At 42.2% G+C, this 24,887-nt stretch overlaps 1 protein-coding gene across 2 annotated transcripts in view; it reads right to left on the bottom strand.

Annotated features, from left to right (window-relative positions):
• The window catches only part of LOC137283164 (tyrosine-protein phosphatase non-receptor type 13-like), a 313,874-nt gene that overhangs the window by 268,504 nt on the left and 20,483 nt on the right, over positions 1–24,887 (bottom strand). For both annotated transcript variants that reach the window (XM_067814606.1, XM_067814607.1), the window contains exon 7: positions 19,838–20,003. In XM_067814606.1, the coding sequence (XP_067670707.1) occupies positions 19,838–20,003 (166 nt within the window). The remainder of the gene's footprint in view (positions 1–19,837; positions 20,004–24,887) is intronic.

The raw sequence follows: 24,887 nt of genomic DNA, 5'->3' as shown, positions 1-24,887 counted from the left end.
TATTCCCCTTGACCATTCAGAGTCATGTAACTACATTCAATATGATATTGCAATGTTTCTCTTGACTCCACTAAAACAAGAGTCATCAGAAGATGACATATCCCCCGGCCCCCACATATTTGAAAGGACAAATCATCTGACAGTTACTTAATGTTTTTTTCAGACTAAGTTTGAATCGTTTCCATGGAAATCATGAAAAATATAAAAGCCATATATCTGTAAAGGGCAAAAGGCACCACTCCAAGATCTGTCTCATATATCTGCCAAGATGTGTTGAAAGATATGAAATGGTGTTCAATTTGTGCACTTGAAACGAAGCCCATCCCTCCATGGTGAGACTAAGTCAGAATCATTGCCATGGAAAATGGGAAAATGATAAATCACAAAAATCTGCCAACAGAAAAAGGCACCACTTTAAGGTCACACATCTGTTTTTGAGTTGTCCTTTATAAATGAAGCTCATTCATCCCTTTTGAGACTAGGTCTGAATCACTGCCATGGAAAATGGGAAAATGATAAATCACCAAAATCTGTAAACAGCTAAAGGCACCACTTTAGGGTCTCCCTCACATATCTGCCAAGTTTTGCAGAAAGATATTTTAGTTTTTAGTTCGGCTCTGGAAAAAGCCCATCCCTCCAGTTTGAGACTAAGTCCGAAATGTTGCCATGGAAAACCAGAAAATAATTTCACAATGCATGGACCCAGGACACATTTGCTGTCAGTGTTCACAATGCATGGACCCAGGACACATTTAATGTTAGTGTTCACAATGTATGGACCCAGGACACATTTCCTGTCACTGTTCACAATGCATGGACCCAGGAGACATTTCCTGTCAGTGATTACAATGCATGGACCCAGGAAACATTTCCTGTGTTCACAATGGTTCCTTGTTATCAAGCTCAGACAACAAATAGAAAAGCTGTAACCTTGAGCTTGAGTTACAGGTAAACAAGAAATTAAACATTTTAGCTGTTAAGTGCATTATTAATGCTGTCTCAGGCCTTGTACTCTCAAGATTCGACAGCTGAGTACAAACAAACTGCAACAAAGTTTTCGGCCACTCTTGTATCATTCGCCCAACAACCCCCGCTGCTCCTATTCCTAGACAGCCTCAGCGTCCAGCAGATCAGGCAAAAAGAAACACGGCAGGCAAAAAAGAAATATTATTGGCCCTAGCAGTGCCAAACAAGGACAATATATGCAGAAAGTGACTTTATAAAGAGTTATAATTCATAAAATGTCAATATTGTGTGATTCATTGCACAGTGTTTACACTGTGTTTGTACTGAGACACATGGAGGCTGACTGTTGACTGGAAGTGGAGTCTTGTGTATTGTTTGTCTGGTTTCAATGAATCAGGTTGGGGCAAGTAACTTATCTCAAAAATTAAATTTATTTAGTCATGCAGCCAGGAAAGGAACTGAGGGAAAGGAAAAGAAACAGGATAAACTACTTTTTTAAAGATATCAAGGTAAGTAAATTCAGTGTCACAGAAGAGGGCATCCAGCTTCATGATTTTAAAGAACAGGTCAATCGAGCAGTAAAACAGTCAAACTTTTCACCACAGGAAGAAGCCAGCTTTCTTTTAGTCTTTTAGCACACTTAGAAGGAAATGCCAAAGAGGAGCTCCGAATTAGACCCAGTGAGGCCTGAGAAGATCCCACTCAGATTTGGGGAATACTCCTGGATGTTTTTAAAGACACCTGTTCAGTACATGAGCTTCAAAAATGTTTTTTTGATAGATTACAACAGAAGGGTGAGTCTCTGAGACATTTTTCACATTTCCTCACTGAACTCATTGACAGCGTCTGTAAGAAAAATGCAGCCTGGCCCTGAAATATTAATTTTCAGAGAATGTCTGGGAGGTTTGGCTTCGGACCAACTCAAACTGCTTGTTCATCAGTGGACATTCATGGACCATTTCAAATTACGTTACTCAATTATGAAACAAGTTTATCAAGGGGAAGCAGCTAGTGCTGATGAAACCGCCGTAATTCGTAGGCGAGAGGAGCTGAAAGCCATTCTGAAAGAATATGACGAAGAGGACATCTTCAATATTGATGAGACAGGATTGTTCTACAAACTCGGACCAAACCACACCCTGGCAAGCCAGAAAATGCCCGTCACAAAGAAATCAAAAGAAAGGATCACCATTGCTTTGTGTGCAAATGCAACCAGCAAAGTCAAAATCAAGTCATTTGTGATAGCAAAATCGAGACGTCCCAGATACTTCGGAAGAGACTTTAACCCAGAAATGTATGTGTGCTATTGTTTTAACAAGAAAGCGTGGATGACATCAGACAGGTTTGTCGATTGGTTGCGGTCATTTGACAGACAGATGCGATCACGTGGTCGACACGTGATCTTACTTTGTGCCAACTCTGCAAGTCATAACTGTGCCAATGTCAAATTGACCAATGTGAAAGTTCACTTACTGCCTCCCAACACCACATCGCACATTCAGCCAATGGATGCTGGCATCATAAGAACTTTCAAGGCCCACTACAAGAAATATCTCGTGAAACATTTCATTCGATGTGCTGAAGATGACCTGCCACAAACGCTCAATCTCAGAGAAGCGCTTTGCTTTGTCAAAACTGCCCGGTCGGCAGTAAAGGTCTACACCATTCAGAACTGTCACCGTCATGTTGACATCATCCCCACTCCATCTGATGCTGTCATTGATGAAGATGAGATGGCTTTGTCAGAACTTCGTCAGTTTCTCCAACGTTTCCCAAATGAAAACAGAGATATTGAAAATGCTGATGACTTCACTGACATCGACAACGATCGACAGCCCCTCACTGACACAAATGCCGACAACGACCCAGAAGATTCTGACGATGAGCCCGAACCGACACCACCTCTTACTGTGAGCCAAATGAGAGCCTATGCGGACTCTATGATAAATTATTTTGAATGTGTTGGAGATGACAAAAACTTGGAGACAATGGTCAGCATGTGTGCGTCTTTCAAGCCACTCTCCAAAGAGACTGTTATTGGAGATTTTCTTTCAACTTAAGTGAGTGATTGGTATGTGTAATGCTATGAATAATCTATCCAGACACTGTATTGATTGATTTTTATGTTAAGATTCAAGTTGTTATGTCTACAAACTTGTAACAAAGTCATCTGATACATGTATATGTTTGTATGTTCTTGTCTCAGAATGTCAAAGGGAAGTAACTTGACTGAAGTGGTGTTTGCTTCAGTAGTCCATACGTTTCACTATTGGAACGTTTTTGATGAAAAACAGAAGTGTTCGGATTAACGCGGCCTGACTGTATTGATAATATAGAATTGGACGTCGAGGCACTGGTAAAAAGAATTTCTAAAAGACCAATCTTGGTTGTTGACAACAGTTCCGATATGACAACCAGGCAGCGGAGGGAGCAGGTGCCATGTATACTAGGGATGAATGTGATTAGGCTGGTTAGGAAGGGGATAGGTGATGGTGGCTCTGACTAGGATGTCTTTCAGAGTTTGTTGTGTCGAAAGGCTGTGATTGGTGGAGAGGGAAAGATTTGATTGCAGGTTTCCAAACCGCTGAAACAGTCGCGGGCAAAACAGACAAGTTCATTGACAATCCATGTCATGATCATTCGTGCAAAGTCTGCAGAAATATCAACTCTAGCAGGTACTTTTATAGTACCCACACAGGCCGGAGATACAGAATCCATGAGCACCACTGCCAAAGTCGCAATGTGGTGTACCTACCCACTTGCAACTCGTGCAAGAAACAATATGTTGGTGACACTAAAAGAGCGTTCAGAACCAGATTGTCTGAACATTTTGCAGATGTTACACACAAGAGAGACAAACTCGTCGTTCACCATTTCAATCTCCCAAATCACCACAAGAGTGACTTATGGTACACTATCATCACTCCTTGAGTTTTCACCCCGTTTCTCATACCAATCTTTGTCTCTTTTTGAGAATTTTAACCACAACTTTGTGGACTAATCTGGGACGACCTTACACTCATTCTAGTAGCGTCATCTTCCATACCAAGCCATGACTGTGGACCCACGTATCATTAAAGTGAATGCCTCCTACCGACCCCCGCTCCAAACACTATACTCAACCAGGTAACTACCTACATTTATGGACACAAACCGTGCCCATTTATGTTATATCAAGGAAACGTGCCTATCCCGCCATTATCAAACTGGTCAACCACTATTATTCCATCATTTCCAATTACAGAACCCTGGCAAGTAGTTCTCCAATCTATCCCATGGGATGCCGTCTCCCGCTGAACCAAACACAGTTCACCAGAATCCCGATACCAACCCTGCTATCAGGACAAACTTGGACGAAATCCTTCAAGAATACAGATGCCTAGTTAACCCAAATGCATAATATCAAGACCTGCTTTCTACAGCTATGTTTTTAACTCTCATTACTCTTAATGAGTAGGAGTGCACCTAGCACCTTCTATGACTGTGGGACATTTATTCACCCTGCAAAGTTGTAGATTGTAATCTGAATAGACCCTCATTCCGGTTACCATTTATATATTCCATCTGAATATAAGTTCATATACTCTCAAACTCAGTGTATGTTGTTATGCCCGGCCCCACATTCAAATCAGAATCTTGGGGTCCCAGGTCCCTTACTAGCCAGTGAGGGACATCAATATACAAATTCTATATCCTTTTTTTAATAAATTTGTATACAAACCTGGTCTTGTTACAAGACCTAAAACTTCCAACATTTTGCCTAGCTTGATGCTACCTCTATAGCGTCACCATTTTCTCCCTTTTTAACACCCACTTTAGGCCCTGCCGGCACACCACCGGCAACCAGCCGCTACCACTGGCCACCACCAGTGATATCATCGGCTACCAGTGGCACCCCGATAGCCACCACCAAACACCAGCCACCACCGGAATCACCATTGAACCACCAACTGCCACCCACACTTTACCGGCAGTAGCCGGTGTTTACATTGCTCCCTGGCTCAAGCCCAGAACCAGTGTAGGTGTACTGTCTGTGGTGGCAGAAATTGAGCGACTTCTATCACAAAACAAGATTAAATTTCATGAAACTCATGATGGGGCAGAAGTATGTCAGGAACAGGCAAGTGGAAAACTGTCAGATGATCAGAGCGGTAAAAATGAAGAAGCATTGCCTGTTGGCATCTCAAACGGTGACTGCTGTATTGAAGAGAAAGCAAGATTAGGAAGCTTATTAAAAGCTTACAATAAGGTGTTTGCAAAGGATGACCTTGACGTGGGATACACAGACATGGTGAAGCATCAGATTCACATTAAAGATGATGCCCGTCTCCCAGTCCTATCACAGAATTCCACCAAGACAATTTTCTGAGGTTAGAGAACACAAAGCTATTACAGCAGGATGTCATCAGACCAAGCCATAGTGCTTATGCATAGCCAATTGTCATAGAGCGTAAGAAAGATTCCTCGATTCGCCTATGTACTGATAATTGAAAGTTGAATTCTAAAACCCAAAAATATTCATTTCCTCTGCCTAGAATCAGAGAGCTTGGATGCACTCCATGGCAGTCAATGGTTCTCAACACTGAACACTGCCAGTGGGTACAACCAAGTGGCAGTAGAGGAGAAAGACAAGGAATAGACTACTCCATATGGGTTGTATGAGTACAACCGCATGCCTTTTGGGTTGTCAGGGGTTCCTCCTACATTCCAGAGGCTTATGCAACAACATTTCGAGAAGCAGATATTCCAAATTCTGCTTGTTTACTTGGATGACATTGTTGTATTTGTCAAGTCTTTTGAGGAACACCTTGCTCAGTTGAAGGATGTATTCCTAATCTGGAGAACACATGGTTTAAAGCTCAAACTAAACAAATGTCACTTTTTGCAGCAGGAGGTGAAATATCTTGAACATGCCATATCTGTCAATGGTGTTGCAACTGATCCAGAGAAAGTGAAAGCTGTAGCAGAATGGGAAGTACCCAAGACATTGAAGAATTTACTATCATTTCCATGGTTTACAAGCAACTGTAGGCGATATGTAAAGAGTTTCTCTTACTTAGCAGGGCCCATGCATAATGTAGTCAACAGGCTGAATCCAAGCAAACCAGAAACATCTTTACAGTCTGCCTGGGATGATAATTGTCAAGCTACTTTCGATACTTTGAAGGGTAAATGTTGAAACTGATGCCAGTCTAAATGGTCTTGGCGCCGTTCTGTCTCAGGAGCAAGATGGTAAATGAAGAGTGATCACTTATGCCAGCAGGAGTTTGAGACCCACTGAGGAAAACTGCAATTATTACAGTTCCATGAAAATCATATTGTAAAATGGCTTTTAAGTGGGCCATTACTGACAAGTTCAGGAATTACTTGCAGTATTCACTGACAATAACCCACTGAGTCACCTACAAACTGGGTGCAGTGGAACAGAGATAGGAGTCCCAGCTTGTCCCAGCTTGCAGCTTTTGATTTCAAGGTCAAGAACCTAGCAGCACAGCATAAGAATGCTGATGGAGAAAAAAATCAGCTAGCACTTTTGACGTGTGCATCAGTTCAGGTAACACTGAACAGACAGAAATCCACAGCGGTCCCTATACAAGTTAGGATTTCTGCACATCAGGATAAACAAGGCATTGAGACTAAAGTTTCTTTTCCCAGTTATTCTCAAAAAGAAATAGCACTCATGCAAACACAGCAGTTTATTGGTATGGGAAGAAAACCAACAAGAGAGGAGAGAAAGAAAGAACAGACGCAAACATTAAACCTGCTCTAACAGTGGAAGAGGTGAGCTGTTCATGATCAGCTCCTTTACAGAGAAATTAAAGATCCTTGCACTGGCCAGATTAGACAACTTATACTTCCCACCATAATAAATGAGAAGGTCTTGTAGAGTATACATGTCCAAGCAGGACATCAAGGTATTGAGCGTACACTCAGTCTTTTCACAAGAGTATTCATTCCGATCAAGGTAAGAATTTCCAGTCAGAGGTAGTACAGTCTATGTTCCCTGTATTGTGTGTGTAAGAGCAGAACCAGACCACATCATCCTCATGGTAATGGACAGTATGAGCATTTCAAAAGAACCCTGCAGGAACTCCATACAACTCTCCCAAAGGATAAAAAGAAGAAATGGCCCGATTATCTTTCAGAATTGTCGTATCGTTTGTATTACAATGCCATTCCCCATTCAGCCTCAGGTTTTTCCCTATTCTTTCTGATGTTTGGAAGGCATCCACAGAGCAAGAAAAATTTGTCACGATGAACAGGCTCACCAGAAAAACATAACCCTTGGTTCACTGGTGTACCCTGGAATCGGCAGGTCCAGAGTAGAAACAAAATTCAAGATCACTGGAATAGTAGCCTTTATGAAGTGATGAAAGAACTAGATTGCAAGGGGAGATTGTACAGGGTGACACCTGTAAATATCAATGGACCAGACAAAATTGTTAACAGGACAGAAATGAAGGAATGTCCATCCAAAGATATCACAAAAGTGTCCTGGGCAATGGTGAGTAAATTAGAGGATGAGGAAGAACAGGATAAGAGTGGGTCAGCTATTAGTACCTCAGAGTCCTCTGATGTTTTGGGTAGAATACCCAGACAAGGCAGACACTCGATCATGTATCTCACCTCTACCTCAGTTGAGGAAACCACTGAGGAGGTCTACAAGGACGAATAAGGGAAAGCACTACCACCTTCACAATCTGTCCAAATCTGTTAACACTAACAACCAAGAGGTAATTCCTAATGATCCATTTCTTGTAGCCCTTAAAATGCAGAGAGTACACTAGTCAACCTGAGTGCAAGACTCATGAAAGTTGCAAAATAGGAGATACGTTATGCACTTAAGCAGACAGCCTGAGGCTTAATGGATAAAACCTAACACTGGACACATAAAACCCTGTATAACCCTGATCACAAAGCTACAACTTTGTTCGCTGGCAACGTAAATAATATCAAACTTTTTTTCTAACTGATATATTTTTAATTTATGATGTATGAGTCCTTGGTCTGCCAAGACTTGTAACATGGGAGCTTTTGGGAAAATCAACAAACTTTGTACACGATCACTCATTTTCATAATCTCTGGTATTAAACCTTTTTCTAAATTGACATATGTTAATGACAACATGTTTTGCTACAAACAAGCATAAAGAAACACAGATCACAGTGTGCATTTTTCCTACATGACACAATGTGTAACATCATATACATCTTTGCCTCAATGTTAGGTACTTTTATGGTGACATGAAAGATATATGTGGCTTAAACAGTTGTTCCTCTAATATTTTTAGCTCAGTGCATGGCATTCCAAGCACAATGGGTGGAGAGTTTGACACACTGGGTATCATTCACCCTTGACTGAAATTGTCTATTATTCTAGACTTTACAAAGGAGTGATTATTTCAAAATATTATTTTTAAATAACAAACCACAGATAATCTTAACATTGAAATGTTTCATTTATTTCATGTTTGTACTTTTTTATTTCATATGATTTCATACTCTCAGGGCATCCTGTTGACTTTATTCACTTGATGACAGATTTGACAACTCTTCAAGCAGATCACTTTGCCAAGAACTTTGCCACTTTGTTCCCGATCATTGAGCAGTGTCCTGAAACAGATAAATGTTTATTTATTTTACTGTTCTGTTTGAATATGATATATTTATCTTAACAATTTTAGCTCTAGCGTCTTGACATTATCTGACAAAAACACAAATCCATCAGTAACACTGCTATAGGTCTTGTAATAGTCAACATACTGGTATGAAGGATAAAGTAAAAGCAGGAGATATAACTAATATATTTGAGAGTTTGATAAATTGCAAACATAAAAAATAATGTGAGAATGGTTATGTTATGATTGATAAGACCATTTAGAAGGTTCGGTTTCTTTAATATTGTGCTTTTTGAAACACTACAAAGCAACCGCGTGCTACAGTCGTACCGGAAACATAAAAATCAAGGGAAGTAAATCCAATCTAGGGTAAACACTAACTTTCGGATTCGTTACACAAACGAAATATGATTGTTTAACATAACAGACTATTATAACAGGTTACTTCTCTTTAATCATGCACAATACCCAGACGTCAAACATTTTTCAACAGAACCTGAAATGATGCAAGAGAAGGTGCCACTTATCGCTTTCAAGACAAGAGTCATCAGAAGATGACATATCCCCCCAGCCCCCAACATATTTGAAAGAACAAATCATTTGACAGCCACTTGATGTTTTCTTATATTAAGTTATCATTTCCATGGAAGTCATGAAAAATATAAATGCCATATATCTGTAAACAGCAAAAGGCACAACTTCAAGATCTGTCTCATACATCTGCCAAGATCAGTTGAAAGATATCAAATGGTTTACTCCGGAAACGAAGCCCATCCCTCCATTTTGAGACTAAGTCAGAATTGTTTACATGGAAACCAGGAAAATAAAAATGACAAAACATTGTAAATAGCGAAAGGCACCACTTTGTGGTCTGCCTCAAATATCTGCCAAGTTTGCTGTAAGATATAGAATAGTTTTCGAATTGTGCTCCGGAAATGAAGCCCATCGCTCCTTTTTGAGACTAAGTCAGAATCATTTCTGTGGAAACTAGGAAAATGATAAATCACAAAACTCTGTAAATAGTAAAAGGCACCACTTTAGGGTCTCCCCTACATATCTGCCAAGTTTTGCAGAAAGATATTTAGAAGTTTTTTAGTTGTGCTCTGGAAACGAAGCCCATCCCTCTATTTTGAGACTAAGCCTGAAATGTTTCCATGGAAACCCAGAAAATTATAAATCACAAGAAACTTGTACATAGCAAAAGGCAAAACATTGGGGTCTGCCAAATATATCTACCAAGTTTTGCTGACAGATATTTGGAACTTTTTGAGATGTGCTCCGGAAACGAAACACACCTCTCACTTTTGAGACAAAGTCTGAATTGTTTCCATGGAAGCTGAGAAAATAAGAAATCACAACAACCTGTAAAAAGCAAAAGGCACCACTTTCGGTTCTGATTGATGTGTTTAACAAGTTTTGCAGAAAAATATTGAACGTTTTTTGAGTTCTGCTCCAGAAACAAAGCCCATCCATCCATTTAGAGACTAAGTCAGAAACGTTTCCATTGAAACCAAGACAATAATAGTGAGTGAGTGAGTTTAGTTTTACGCCGCACTCGGCAATATTCCAGCTATATGGCGGCGGTCTGTAAATAATCGAGTCTGGACCAGACAATCCAGTGACCAACAACATGAGCATCGATCTGCGCACTTGGGAACCGATGACATGTGTCAACCAAGTCAGCGAGGCTGACCACCCGATCCCGTTAGTCGCCTCTTACGACAAGCATAGTCACCTTTTATGGCAAGCATGGGTTGCTGAAGGCCTATTCTACCCCGGGACCTTCACCGGTCGAGACAATAACAAATCACAAAAATCTGTAAATAGCAAAATGCACCACTCTAGGTTCTGACTGATATATCTACCAATTTTTGCAGAAAAATATTGAACGGTTTTTGAGTTGTGCTCCGGAAACAAAGCCCACTCCACCATTAGACTAACATTACACGCCGGGGGAAAAAAAATATTGATACATTTATATCATTACACTAGGAGATATGCCTAATAGTTTTGTATGATGTATAAGTAAACAAGTGACTAGAACAATGTATTACCAGACAAGGAGTCATAGACGTTTCCACTGCCCCACTTGTGCCAGTAAGTGACATCCTGCATCAACACTCACACAGATTCTTCAGCTGCCAGGAGAACTGAAGAACAGTAAAAAACATGATATCACAATTTCATTTTAAAAATGAATGATTCCCAATAATGACTTAATTCTGTGAAATAGCTGTGCACTTTTAACAAACCTGTTTCATACTTGGAAACTTACATACTCAATACCTCTGTTTTAATTTATTCTACAATCTACCAATATCTCAATATTCTGGCACTCATTTACTGCACACACTTTGTAGAGGAACTACTCTGTATGGTACTTACAGCAAACTGATCTTTGTCAGAAAAACGTAATTTTGATTTATCATGATGATAAATTCAGAAAAAATTTAGGGGTTCTGCTATTCTAAAACTTTATGCCATCTAACCATGTTTTGACAGATATACATTGGCTTTAATATCAATACACTTCTCCTAGTTCTAAGAAATCATTATTAGAAAGACATAGCTAAATCACAATGGCGTCACTGAATCATACCTGCAGCAATCTCGTGTTCATGTTGAACACCCAGTTCTGTTTCTTGACTGTGCTGATGAAGATCGCCGACAGACACGCATTGAAAAGCATCTTCAGTGTTGAACGCAACCTCTGTGATGTTTAGGCAGTTATTTAGGATGAGGTAATGTACATATCTTGCAGGGGGACAGTCCATCAGCAAGTGCACCCAACTACAAAAAACGCCTCCCGTCTCTCCATGAGTAACAACGCAAGGTTTCTTCCGTGTGACAGATAAGAAGTTAATGTCAGGTTTTAAAGAACTTGCACAATAGTCCTGGTCTACATTCATAGAATCACTTTTCCTTCACTCTCCATCTGTCTTTCTGTCGTTTGAATACTTCATCACGGCAGTGCTTTTGCTTCTTTGATATGAAACCATGTTTCAAGCATGCCATTGCAACCGCATTACTGTAAACAACACTACCGGAAGAAACATTTGTGAAATAAGCATTACCTTTTGAATTGTAAGTGTCTATAATACTTAGTGGGATATTAAGAGTTCATAATTACATGTATAAACTCAATCAGAATTTATTAAAATCTCAATATTTTAGATATTTAAATACTTAACTTACCATAGGGCTTATGCATATTACCTCAAGCTTAAAAGCTATCAGACAGTCGTTCATTCGCCATTTTCTCGAATGGCTAACTTACAAATCGACAATTGTATAGAAACGTATGTGACGTGACCTCACGAAGAAAGGAATAAAAAGTCTCTTACGGAAATATCTCCTTGGTACCGACTTGAAGATATACATTTTCAAAGCAGGAGTAACTCCCCAGTATCTTGAGGGCCAAAGATAGATGACAAGGGAGGAATGGAGAATAGTCCCACAAAAGTACTAAGTGAGCCCAACCATGTCAGGACTGTTAAAGGTCACATACACTCTAATAGGGTAATAATAACAAATGCAAAATCACTTGCTGACATCATTATAAATGAAACCCTGTCATTAAAACTGCTCATTTCAATCTTTAATTACCTTAAATCGACCTTTTTGTCACCAGTGCACAATTCTCAGCCGCAAACGAAATTTCAACCAATCAGAGGGGCGCGTCTCCGTGACGTAATAGTAGGTACAGATATGAGGGTCTGTGCAGTATTTATCTACATTTCAGGGTTTAAACTATTTCGTTTACAGGTTTGTACAAACCTGAAATCGCGAAACCTGTTGAGAAAAATGAAAGCTATATGTTCTCACAATCTACTATGAATTAAGTTTTGTCTCCTGCTTTGCCTAGTTTTCGAGTTACAGCCCTTGTTTTCATAGACGATTCTGTCGATTCTGTCAAAATCACTTGGTAGTCGCTAGGATGTAATCCGTGTTAGGTGGTATAAACCTACACATTATTTGTCATCATTCACTTGATGCTCAGTTAATGAATTTATGACAGGTATAATTAGTGGTAACGCCACTTAGATTACCCAAAAAAGGACCCCATTTGGCATTTCTTTTGTCTGGATCGATCAAAGGATTAACCGATAACACGCTGATTGATTAATTAGTTTTATGGGGATTTACATGGGGATTTGTCAAAAGGTAGTGTTTATGTATGTACATTTACTAATCTATACTGAATACACCCTGTCGGGTCTGTGTCTATGTAAAACAGCACCCTTCATTCATTATTGGCTAACTAAATATCTTTTTAAAAAGAATGACGAGGCACATTATGCAATTAGTTGCCAGGTGTGCTATCTTGGATATGCGAAAAACCTGAAACAATACATCACATTTTCGCATATTAGACTGTTAAAAGACACATCAGTTGGGAAATCTGCAGGTGAATTTTCACTTGTTTTTGTGGATATTGATGGATACATTCCTCGAAAAAGGTAATCGCCTGACACTGCTCCTATAACTTTAATTTTAATATATTTTTGTTTTTAATAAGTTGTCGTAGCTTTCAACAGAATCATTGTTTTCGTCGTTACGTGTAATAATGCAGACGACATACACTATGGCGTGCATGCACTTTATGATTCATATAGGAAAACTATGAAATGTCTACATATTACATTCCTGCTGTACATTCGCAGATCGCTTCTTTTTATTAAGTTTCAAAATGCATTCAAGTATGATTATAAAGTAATTAGGATTATGAGACCAAGTATAAAGACGTATCTTGACAAGTGTCTACATACTGGTGAGTGAACGTTACAAACCAAGTAAATTTAGCAAGTGAAGAAATTTATCGTGCAGTATTTTCACTTCGACCCCAACCTTGCTTAGGTTATGTTACAGGTTGTGTCATGCAAACTCCTTTTGGTAATGATTCAAATACATATTTATGTAGTTTTGATTTTCTAACTTCATGAGAACAAACCATAATCTCATTAATTCAAATTTCAAAAATGACGGCACCCTGACTTGGGATGAATACTATTTAAGTTTTTCACTGACTTACAAAAGCAAAATTACATTCTACTGGTAGTAAAATATGTATTTTATTGATGGACAATAAAATTTTGCATGACATTGCTTATAACATAACAATTTCACTCTTGGAAGTGAGGTGGAGGTCAATATAACATTGCTTGCAATATACATGTCACTTCGACCCCCACCTTGCTTCAATGGAAGAAGTCCTTATGTTAAAAGTTGTGTCATGCAAAATCCTTTTGGCCATGATTCAAATGCATATTTAACTACCAGTTAAAAGTAGTTTTGATTTTCTAACTTGATGAGAACAAATCATAATCTCCATAATTCTAACAGACTTTAGTCCGTGACTTCACGATTTTAAAAAATGATGGTGCCCTGTCTGAGGATGAATGCTATTTAAGTTTGTTTTCACTGACTTAGAAAATCAAAATTACTTTCTACTAGTTGTAAAATATGTATTTTATTGATGGACATAAGGATTTTACATGACATTGCTTATAACATAACAATTTCACTCTTGGAAGCGGTCAATATAAGGGGTCAATATATTATTACTTACGAAAATATTGTCACTTCGACCACAACCTCGTTTCCGAGGAAGAAAGTGTTATATCCATGCAAAATCCTTTTGGTCACCAATGTCTTGATTTTATAAACTCGATGAAACTTGAACTCCATTTTCTATTCTGGAAGCATGGTAGGGGGCAAACCATCCAATTTAGTATATACCATAGGCTTCCACAACGCTCACTTCGCACACACTAACAACCAATTTAAGCAGAAACTATGGAGTCTGGTGGAAATCTGTGCATAATGACACCATCACCCGACCCCAAGGAACAATTGATGGCAACACAACAATTCGGCATGTCTTTGGTGACGTTGAGAAATCAGCAAAATGATGAGCTTCCTACACATTTTCTGTACATTTAACTGGAAATCATTCCTTCTATGACGTTACTATAGGGCTCTGGCGACAGAGTTACATAACCTGTCTGCCGTTTCGTTTGCGGGCGAGAGAGAAGCAGACGGCTTCTTAGCAACTTTTAAGTGCTTGGTATTAATTAACCACAAGTTTTTTAAAAAAAACAAAAGGTGTTTCGTTTATGACTAACCAGAAGTCTTTCATATGCAGTGATAAAAAGAGTACCAAAAAATTGAGTTTAGTGGTCCTTTAAGACTTTACTGTAGTAATGTCCAAGGCATGAATTTCGCTAACTCTGGCTGCTGTAGCTAAAGCCAGAAGGAAAACCATCAAGTAAATAGCCACGGGGCCATGGAAATGCCAAACGGAAGCACTTTCCACTGAAAATGGCACCTGTTGAAGACAAAACGCAGGAACTTCCTGTGAGGACCTGTGAGGACGGTGAATCCTGCAGTTCAAGACTGGCCAATCAAGCCTTGGGTGCAAAGTTGTTCCAAAGATATGATGCTTATGTGCAGTGGCTCTTGTAGATAAAACTTGTAAAAAGTGGCCATGTTGTGTATCATATGCATTTTGTCTGAGTCCCTCTTGGGTACCAGGAAGATCAGTAAGTAGAACCACGGAGAGCATAGGAGATCCAGCACAGTCTCCAGGGCATTCTGGTCCCGCAGTGTTTGAATGCTGTTGGCCAATAGAACTTGTTGAGCTGGTGAGTACTCGCAAGTACTGAGCTGGTGAGTACTGACTCAGGGGTGTAGACATCAGAGGCTGTGATAGAGCAATGGATAGTTTGTAGCCGGCCTGAAGAATGTTGGTGACAAAAGGATCCTCCAGAAATGTCCAGTTCCTCCACAAAATCCCTAGTCTCCCGCCTAACAGAGTGGGTTGAACCAGGATGAGGTCAGGGGTCTCAGTCACGCAGGTTCCAGTCTTCAACGACTGAGTAGGGGTGTTTCCCTCTACTCCTGCCAGGTCTCGAAGATGGCTCCTGGATATGATCCTGATGGTATCGGTTTAGTCCTGAGGTCGCCGCTGTCCGTCGGCATTGAGCAGGCCATGGTGGCGTCCTCTGCCAAAAGCGCTGCAAAAGACAGAACCAACTGCCTCAAACGTTGACAGCGAAACTTTGGTATTGGTAAGTTTGGCGTGCTGACGGTACACCTCCAGAATCAAATCGCCAAAGAGATAACGAGATGTGAACGACACTCTAAACAACTTGCACTTGCTGAAGTCCTCTTGCTAGGTGCAAGGATCCAGAAAACTCGAATGTTGGACCGAGTGGTCATCGCCAACGCCGCTCTGAGGTGGGCTAGCAAGTCATGCACAACTTTCCCCTCATCACGCAATATCCTCTGTGTGTGGCCATGAAGACAAGCGTTTTAAAGATTCATCATGAGGCATGCCGTTATCCACAAAGTCCAAACTGTGAATCTTATAATCCCCCTTACGCGACTTAAGCACCTTTATTGTTGAGTTAAGGGAGAATTTAGCAAACTCTGAATCCAGGGAGGCAATTGCATCCGCAACCATTGTGTAATGGGGTATCAGCAATTCAGGAGAAAATCTAATGGCCTTCTGATCCTCCGTACCGGCTGATGGTGATGTGCAGTCAGGAAGTCTGTCAGCGATCCAATCGTAAATAGCTGAAGGAGGGAGATAGGTGCCTCCATCATCAGAGTTGTCTAGTACATCCTCAAAATACTAGTGCTCTTCAGCATCGTCCCAAGACACAGACGGTCCCTCACGTTGATGGCTCACGTCAGTAGACATTGACCTGGAATCACTGACAAGGCAATGCACAACATCCAGAGAACGAGATCTGGGAAGAACTGGAAGAGGCCTAGATCGGGAGGACTGAACACATTTCCCATGATGGCAACACTCCGCCACTAGGAGCCAAGCGTGCTGCTCTAAGTCTTGGAGATAGCAGCCGAAGAAGTCCTCTTGGGAATTCAGTAAGAAGTCAAAGGTGCCGGCTCTTGGTGGGGTACAGGCACAGGCAATGATGACAGCGTCAGAACCGGCACTTGCATCAGCGCTGTAGTAAGTACAGGATCCAACAATGAGGCCACAGGCATTGGCATCAGAAGACCTGTTGACAAGCTGGAGAGCAGCGCTGCTGTTGGTGTTGGTGCTGGGACAGGTCTTGGCAATATAGAATGCATGGTCGGTAGCAGCAGAGTCCGTAAAAGTATCTGCACTTCAGGATGTGACATGACATCAGGCTGAGAAAAATCCACCAAGGTGTCGGACTGGCACTGCTGGTCAGCCAAATCTAACTGGGGGCAGTCGTTGGCAAAAAGTGGTTATCTGGGGTGCAAGCCTACGACGATCAAGAACCAAGTGAAGAAGCTGGGGATGACATCTTGCATTGTCGCTGGGTGAAGCACTTCCTCTTCGCAGTCCTGGAAGTCCTGGACTGGGAGAGGAACAGTCATGACACCACTGATCAAGAGAACAGGCAACAATCCGGGCACAAGGGATGCGGATCTTTGGCAGACTTCTGCACTTTGCAGATGGTACAAAACAGCTGTGTCATAAACACAAAGCTGTAACATACAACAAATAAGGCAACTTAAATAAAATAGCCTACAGCAATAGTGGACCAATTGAGCATGTCCCTAGCGACAGGACAGCAGTGAGAAAACAACCAAAATGGCTGCCCCACTGAGCTGAATCTAGCGTGAAACAGACATACAAAAGAAGAGCAACATGGTGATAACAGACAAAACAGTTACTTACCACTACCACCACAGAGCAACAGGGAGACCTAAAAGCCATATGGATGAAATAGCACACTGCCAAGTGTCAAGCACGAGGTACCCAGGTAAGTGAAGTTAAATTCATAGTCTTCCCCACGTAAATGTCAGAGAGGATGAGGAAAACATACCTACCAAGGTAAAACAACTTTACTAATAAAGTAGGTAGTGAAACTCACAAAATGAATACACGTCCGTCTCACAAGCACTCTGAGTAAAAGTCAATTTTGTCATTGTAAAGACATTCGGTTACCTGACAATCAACACAGCTGGTCAGATAATCCAACTGTAAACGATCAGACATGGGTGGTAATTAATGTGTGCCCTACTGACTGCTTGACACCGATGTCGGTGAACATCACACTTGTTAATTACAAAGACAAGATAATTAACTGAGACGATTTAATCAAGAGGTAACAACAGAGCAAGCTGTATAGAATTCTTACAACCGACCTGAGTTTTCACTACCACAAGATGTCTGTCACGAGTACACCACCTTCTAAGCTAGCCCAAGTAGAAATCATGCCATTGATCAAGAAAGAAATCTGATTTTTGCAGACAGAAAAAACCCCAGACAAGACGTCATCACTTCTGCCAAGCAGTAGTTTGATGTGAAGGTTCGCCGATCAATCCTATCTGACATCCTGAAGCAGGTTGAGCATATCTCCGATGGATTCCAATGCATCAAGAACTAGAAAAAACCCTGCAGGAGGACCTTGAAAAGGCGTTATAGTCTTGGTTTACTGACGTTTGGAGTTGGTCCATTCAGTGAAATATGAACTGCTAAGAGAACAGGCTGAAATTCTAAGGGAGAAATTAGGAGTTACTGACTTTACCTACAGCAGTGGATGGGTGACCAAATGCAAGCAGCAACATAGAATTAAAATGCACAGCCAGATCAACCCAGAAAATGAACCGATTGAAGATTTCAAAGACAAGCTCTACTCGGACCTGTCAGCAAATTCATGGAATATGATGCAAACATGCCATGTGAGGAAGCCTTGACAGAAGATGAAATCATTGAGACTGTCCGACCTAGTGCAGATGAAGAAATAAGCACTGAAAAAGACCAGACAACTGAGCCAGCAGTTGCCAAGCTATCGAGGCCAAAACATCATCGAACACATTGCAAACATTTCTGACACACCTTTTAGATGTGTTTGATGTTATTGAGTGCGACTTCCTTGACACTTTGAAAACAAAATTGCTGAAGACCTAAAAAAAAACAAAAAAACATTTAATTTGAAAAAAGACTTTTCAAATTAAAAATTATTGTTCGCCAGATGTTCACATGCTAGTGTAGAAGCAGTTGTATGAAAACAGTAGCACATTCAAAATCCATGTTCTGTGCCAATGTAGTTATGATATTCATGTGCATGTAGATATGAACCTGACTGATTATATGATTCATATAATTATTTTTAATTACTGTGAATACCTTTACATACGATGAAGATAACTGGACGTAGTGTTTTGGATATGCATGCAACAGAATGACGATCATGACCTCCTAGTAAACATTAATATTATCACACATTAATCCGACAATTGATCTCCTTAATCTGACATATTTCTCTGGAACCACAAGTGCCAGATAAACAACAGCTGACAGTACATTTGTCGATATGTGAAGTAGCAATTCAAGAGAATGGCAAATCAACGACTGTCTGATCTCTTTTAAGCAATGCCTGAGGGACTATGCATAAGCCTATTGTTAAGGTAAGTTAAAAATAAAATTTTTAGTGAATATTATATGTATTGTGGTTGTCTTAGCTGAATATGACAGTTTGAGCTGCGCAGAAGTTCAAAATGTGACCAGCGAACATCCTTAATGTCTTGGGTTAGCACAAGTTGGCCTGAGTCTGTTAGAAGCAGCCTCTCTCAAATTGACAATGGAAAAGTGATATGGCACTTGTCTCATCAAGAAAATGAACGTTTGAGAAAATGTGTTATGATTCATAGTAATGATCCAAAATCCAACTCATGAATTATTAATCTTATCTCTATTGTTGTTCAAGATTGTTAGTGGTCCTACCGTTTACTGTACTACCATTTGGCTCCAATGCGAACTGATGAATTGCAGTCTAATTTTTAGGACATAAACTCTGCAAAAACTCAAAAACTTGGTTTGATTTTTTTATGATGATCAGCATTTCATTGAGTATTATACTGGCATTTCCTATTCTATCCTAATTAGGTTTATTATCGCTCTTGAGCTCGATGAAAAACATGGCCATTGACTTTTCAAGACATCCCCCTTGAAAGAGGAATCCTGTCGGAAAGGGTGGGAAAAAGTTCAGTTTGGTTAAAACTCACGAATATTACCGGTCAGTGATGTAAACAACCACTAAGTATCACACATCCGCGATCACGTCAGAAAATGTGTTTACAGCGACAATGGGAAACCAACGAGAATAGGACACAGCCCTATACATGTTTGTTAGTTAATATCACAAGAAGAAGCAGGATTCATAATCTTAGAAATATTTGAGAGTGTCCCCTACTTCTTTGGAAGAGAATCTATTACATAATGCTGCAAGTGCTCCAAGCAAACAAACCTCTACTCCTACTCCGTGACCTTGATCTTGACCTGCTTTTATTACTATGGTCACGTTGGTGGCGACGTCGTGGTCTGGCTGATAGTCTGTGCCCTCGTGACTGGTGTAACAAAGTGCTCTGGCGGCTTTGATCACTACCATAACTGCTGTCATTGCTGACGTCCATCTGATCAACACAGGAGAAGAACAACTATAAAGATGCTGCAATTAATGACATTAAGCATCTCCCATAATTACAAAAGCAGATCTTCAAGTGATCAGCTTTAGTGAGGACAGTAAACACTAGGACAACAAACCAAGGACTGAATGACTGGCGAAAAGGAGAGGGGTGAAAATGTAGAAAATGCCATGTCGTGTGTCAGTCTGATTCCTATATGTCCATGTGATATGTAAGGGGAGAGGGTGGTTGGGGTGGGGGAACTGTGTGATGCATGCTGGTGCATGGATATAACTCTGAATTGTAACCACATAAACAATATATGTATAAACTGTAAATCACGAAATTTTTGCGTCATGATATTTTTTCGAGTGGCGACCAACAGACGTTTTTACGTCACGATATTTTTGCGATTTGCCTAATTCTCAAAACATAGTTTAGTTTGACAGTTTCAGAGCTTACTTGCATCTGAAAGTTTTATGTGTAGTAAATCTCATCACATGTTAAAGTTTGCAGCTAATCTTGAACACCATTCAGTGGAGTACTTCCGCATGTAAGCAATCAGTGAAATTTTCCTAAAAACAACACTTGCTGCATATTCCAGATAGGCTTAAAACAGTTCAAAGGGATGAAACTAAATAGAATGACTCTAATAAATTGGCACTGATGAAGGACCAGTTTAGTCAGTGTCGGCAAAGCTGTTGATTTCCTGATAAGTATCATGAATCCACGCCCGCTGGATGGTCTTGGCCTTTCAAACAGTCTCTAAGAAATGTGTGTTGCATGGTTGGTGCCTGTCTGGGCTATCGGACGTACTGACTGAGTGACTTTTGTTCAGGTATCCATTGTTTGACATGTGACACGTGAGTACGAGTAATGCTAGTAGTTAGTCATTCTTCGCGTTGTTGTCATTGCTTAATATATGTATTGTCTAGATCTATTGTTAATTATGTGAACTGGTGAATAATAAAGTGAAGATAGGACAGGTTGTTTGCTGATTATTCATTGCATTCTACCACCAAATTGTGTCATGATATTTTTGCAAGCTCAAGTCATTCGCAATTTTCGCAAAAATATTATGCTTGCAAAAAATTTAATGATTTACAGTATATATTGTCATACATATTGTCACTGTCATCATTTCATGCTACTTTATGTTGTCCTTGTCTACAGCTGAATGTCAGCCACTAACATCTACAATCTTCAATACCCTTAGCAGCCTCTGATGTCTCCAGCTTCACCTGGACTTCCCCTTCTCTATATTTAGAAATATCCACCACCTAACACAACTTTCTAGCTTCTAACTTCCTTTGACACCTGTCAGATGCTACATGTCTTTTGATTGGCCTTTTGGTCCTCTTGTCTAACTTCCTTCCTCACCTGCCCTCCTCATGCATTCTGCATGAACTCTCACAGGAGGGAGGTTGTCTCTTTTCAGGTGAGGAAGAATTCGATATTTTTATCTTTGTATACTTTGTTCTCCAAACAAACATTATTTAGTAAAAGGGTATCTCGATTATGATTGTAAAAAGCATATTTAAATACAGTATTATTTCATTCATTATCTAAATATTTGCCAGCTATTGTAACTCTGACTGAGCACATGGGCTTCAAGCATACACATTCTGCATACACATTCTGCATGAACTCTTACAGGAGGGAGGTTCTCTCTTTTCAGCCTCCTCCCAACTTGGAAACTACAATACATTTCATCCCTCATCCAGAACTGTGCTTGTTGTGAGTAGCAGTCCAGTGGCTGGACATAATAAACCACATCCAGCTACACTGGGTATGTAGTTAGCACTGCTACATGTCCATGTGAGTTAGTGAGTTAGTTTAGTTTTACGCCACACTCAGCAATACTACAGATACATGATGGCGATCGGTAAATAATCGAGTCTGGACCAGACAATCCAGTGTTCAACAACATGAGCATCGATCTGCGCAACTGGGAACCGATGACATGTGTCAACCAAGTCAGGAAGACTGACCACCTGATCCCGTTAGTCGCCTCTTACGACAAGCATAGTCGCCTTTTATGGCAAGCATGGGTTGCTCAAGGCCTATTCTACCCCGGACCTTTACGGGTCTACATGTCCATGTCAGCACTGATACATGTCCACGTAATGTGTAGGGGGGATGTGGGTTTGGAGGTCAGGACCGACACATGTCCATGTGATGTGTAGGAGGGACGTGGGTGTGGAGGTCAGGACTGCCGCATGTCCATGTGATGTGTAGGGGGAGGTCAGGACTGCCGCATGTCCATGTGATGTGTAGGGGGAGGTCAGGAATGCTGCATGTCCATGTGATGTGTAGGGGGAGGTCAGGACTGCCGCATGTCCATGTGATGTGTAGGGAGAGGTCAGGACTGCCGCATGTCCATGTGATGTGTAGGGGGGACGTGGGTGTGGAGGTCAGGACTGCAGCATGTCCATGTGATGTGTAGGGGGAGGTCAGGACTGCCGCATGTCCATATGATGTGTAGGAGGGATGTGGGTGTGAAGGTCAGAACTGATACATATCCATGTGATGTGTAGGAGGCACGTGGGTGTGGAGGTCAGGACTGCTGCATGTCAATGTGATGTGTAGGAGGGATGTGGGTGTGGAGGTCAGAACTGATACATGTCGATATGATGTGTAGGGGGGGACGTGGGTGTGGAGGTCAGGACTGCCGCATGTCCATGTGATATGTAGGGTGAGGTCAGGACTGCCGCATGTCCATATGATGTGTAGGGGGAGGTCAGGACTGCCGCATGTCCATGTGATGTGTAGGGGGGGACGTGGGTGTGGAGGTCAGGACTGCCGCATGTCCATGTGATGTGTAGGGGGAGGTCAGGACTGCCGCATGTCCATGTGATGTGTAGGGGGAGGTCAGGACTGCCGCATGTCCATGTGATGTGGAGGAGGGATGTGGGTGTGGAGGTCAGAACTGATACATGTCCATATGATGTGTAGGGGGGGACGTGGGTGTGGAGGTCAGGACTGCCGCATGTCCATGTGATGTGTAGGGGGAGGTCAGGACTGCCGCATGTCCATGTGATGTGTAGGGGGAGGTCAGGACTGCCGCATGTCCATGTGATGTGGAGGAGGGATGTGGGTGTGGAGGTCAGGACTGATACATGTCCATATGATGTGTAGGGGGAGGTCAGGACTGCCGCATGTCCATGTGATGTGTAGGGGGAGGTCAGGACTGCCGCACATCCATGTGATGTGTAGGGGGAGGTCAGGACTGCCGCATGTCCATGTGATGTGTAGGGGGGACGTGGGTGTGGAGGTCAGGACTGCCGCATGTCCATATGATGTGTAGGGGGGGGCGTGGGTGTGGAGGTCAGGACTGCCGCATGTCCATGTGATGTGTAGGGGGATGTGGGTGTGGAGGTCAGCACTGCCGCATGTCCATGTGATGTGTAGGGGGAGGTCAGGACTGCCGCATGTCCATGTGATGTGTAGGGGGAGGTCAGGACTGCCGCATGTCCATGTGATGTGTAGGGAGAAGTCAGGACTGCCGCATGTCCATGTGATGTGTAGGGGGGACGTGGGTGTGGAGGTCAGGACTGCAGCACGTCCATGTGATGTGTAGGGGGAGGTCATTACTGCCGCATGTCCATGTGATGTGTAGGGGGAGGTCAGGACTGTCGCATGTCCATGTGATGTGTAGGGGGAGGTCAGGACTGCCGCATGTCCATGTGATGTGTACGGGGGGACGTGGGTGTGGAGGTCAGGACTGCCGCATGTCCATGTGATGTGTAGGGGGAGGTGGGTGTGGAGGTCAGGACTGCCGCATGTCCATGTGATATGTAGGGGAGGTCAGGACTGCCGCATGTCTATGTGATGTGTAGGGGGGATGTGGGTGTGGAGGTCAGGACTGCCGCATGTCCATGTGATGTGTAGGGGGAGGTCAGGACTGCCGCATGTCCATGTGATGTGTAGGGGGAGGTCAGGACTGCCGCATGTCCATGTGATGTGTAGGGGAGACGTGGGTGTGGAGGTCAGGACTGCCGCATGTCAATGTGATGTGCAGGGGGAGGTCAGGACTGCCGCATGTCCATGTGATGTGCAAGGGGAGGTCAGGACTGCCGCATGTCAATGTGATGTGCAGGGGGAGGTCAGAACTGCCGCATGTCCATGTGATGTGTAGGGGGCATGTGGGTGTGGAGGTCAGGACTGCCGCATGTCAATGTGATGTGTAGGGGGAGGTCAGGACTGCCGCATGTCCATGTGATGTGGAGGAGGGATGTGGGTGTGGAGGTCAGAACTGATACATGTCCATATGATGTGTAGGGGGAGGTCAGGACTGCCGCATGTCCATGTGATGTGTAGTGGGGACGTGGGTGTGGAGGTCAGAACTGATACATGTCCATGTGATGTGTAGGGGGGCACGTGGGTGTGGAGGTCAGCACTGCTACATGTCCATGTGATGTGTAGGGGGAGGTCAGGACTGCCGCATGTCCATGTGATGTGTATGGGGACCTGGGTGTGGAGGTCAGCACTGATACATGTCCATGTGATGTGTAGGGGGAGGTCAGGACTGCTGCATGTCCATGTGATGTGTAGGGGAACGTGGGTGTGGAGGTCAGGACTGATACACGTCCATGTGATGTGTAGGGGGGGATGTGAGTGTGATGTGATGTGTAGGGGGAGGTCAGGACTGCCGCATGTCCATGTGATGTGTAGGGGGACGTGGGTGTGGAGGTCAGAACTGAAACATGTCCATGTGATGTGTAGGGGGTGGTCAGGACTGCCGCATGTCCATGTGATGTGTAGTGGGGACGTGGGTGTGGAGGTCAGAACTGATACATGTCCATGTGATGTGTAGGGGGAGGTCAGGACTGCCGCATGTCCATGTGATGTGTATGGGGACCTGGGTGTGGAGGTCAGCACTGATACATGTCC

Source organism: Haliotis asinina, chromosome 5 (genome assembly GCF_037392515.1).
Source record: "Haliotis asinina isolate JCU_RB_2024 chromosome 5, JCU_Hal_asi_v2, whole genome shotgun sequence".
Classification (NCBI taxonomy): domain Eukaryota; kingdom Metazoa; phylum Mollusca; class Gastropoda; order Lepetellida; family Haliotidae; genus Haliotis; species Haliotis asinina.
The sequence above is the reverse complement of the archived record's forward strand: the minus strand, read 5'-3'. Positions and strand labels throughout refer to the sequence as shown.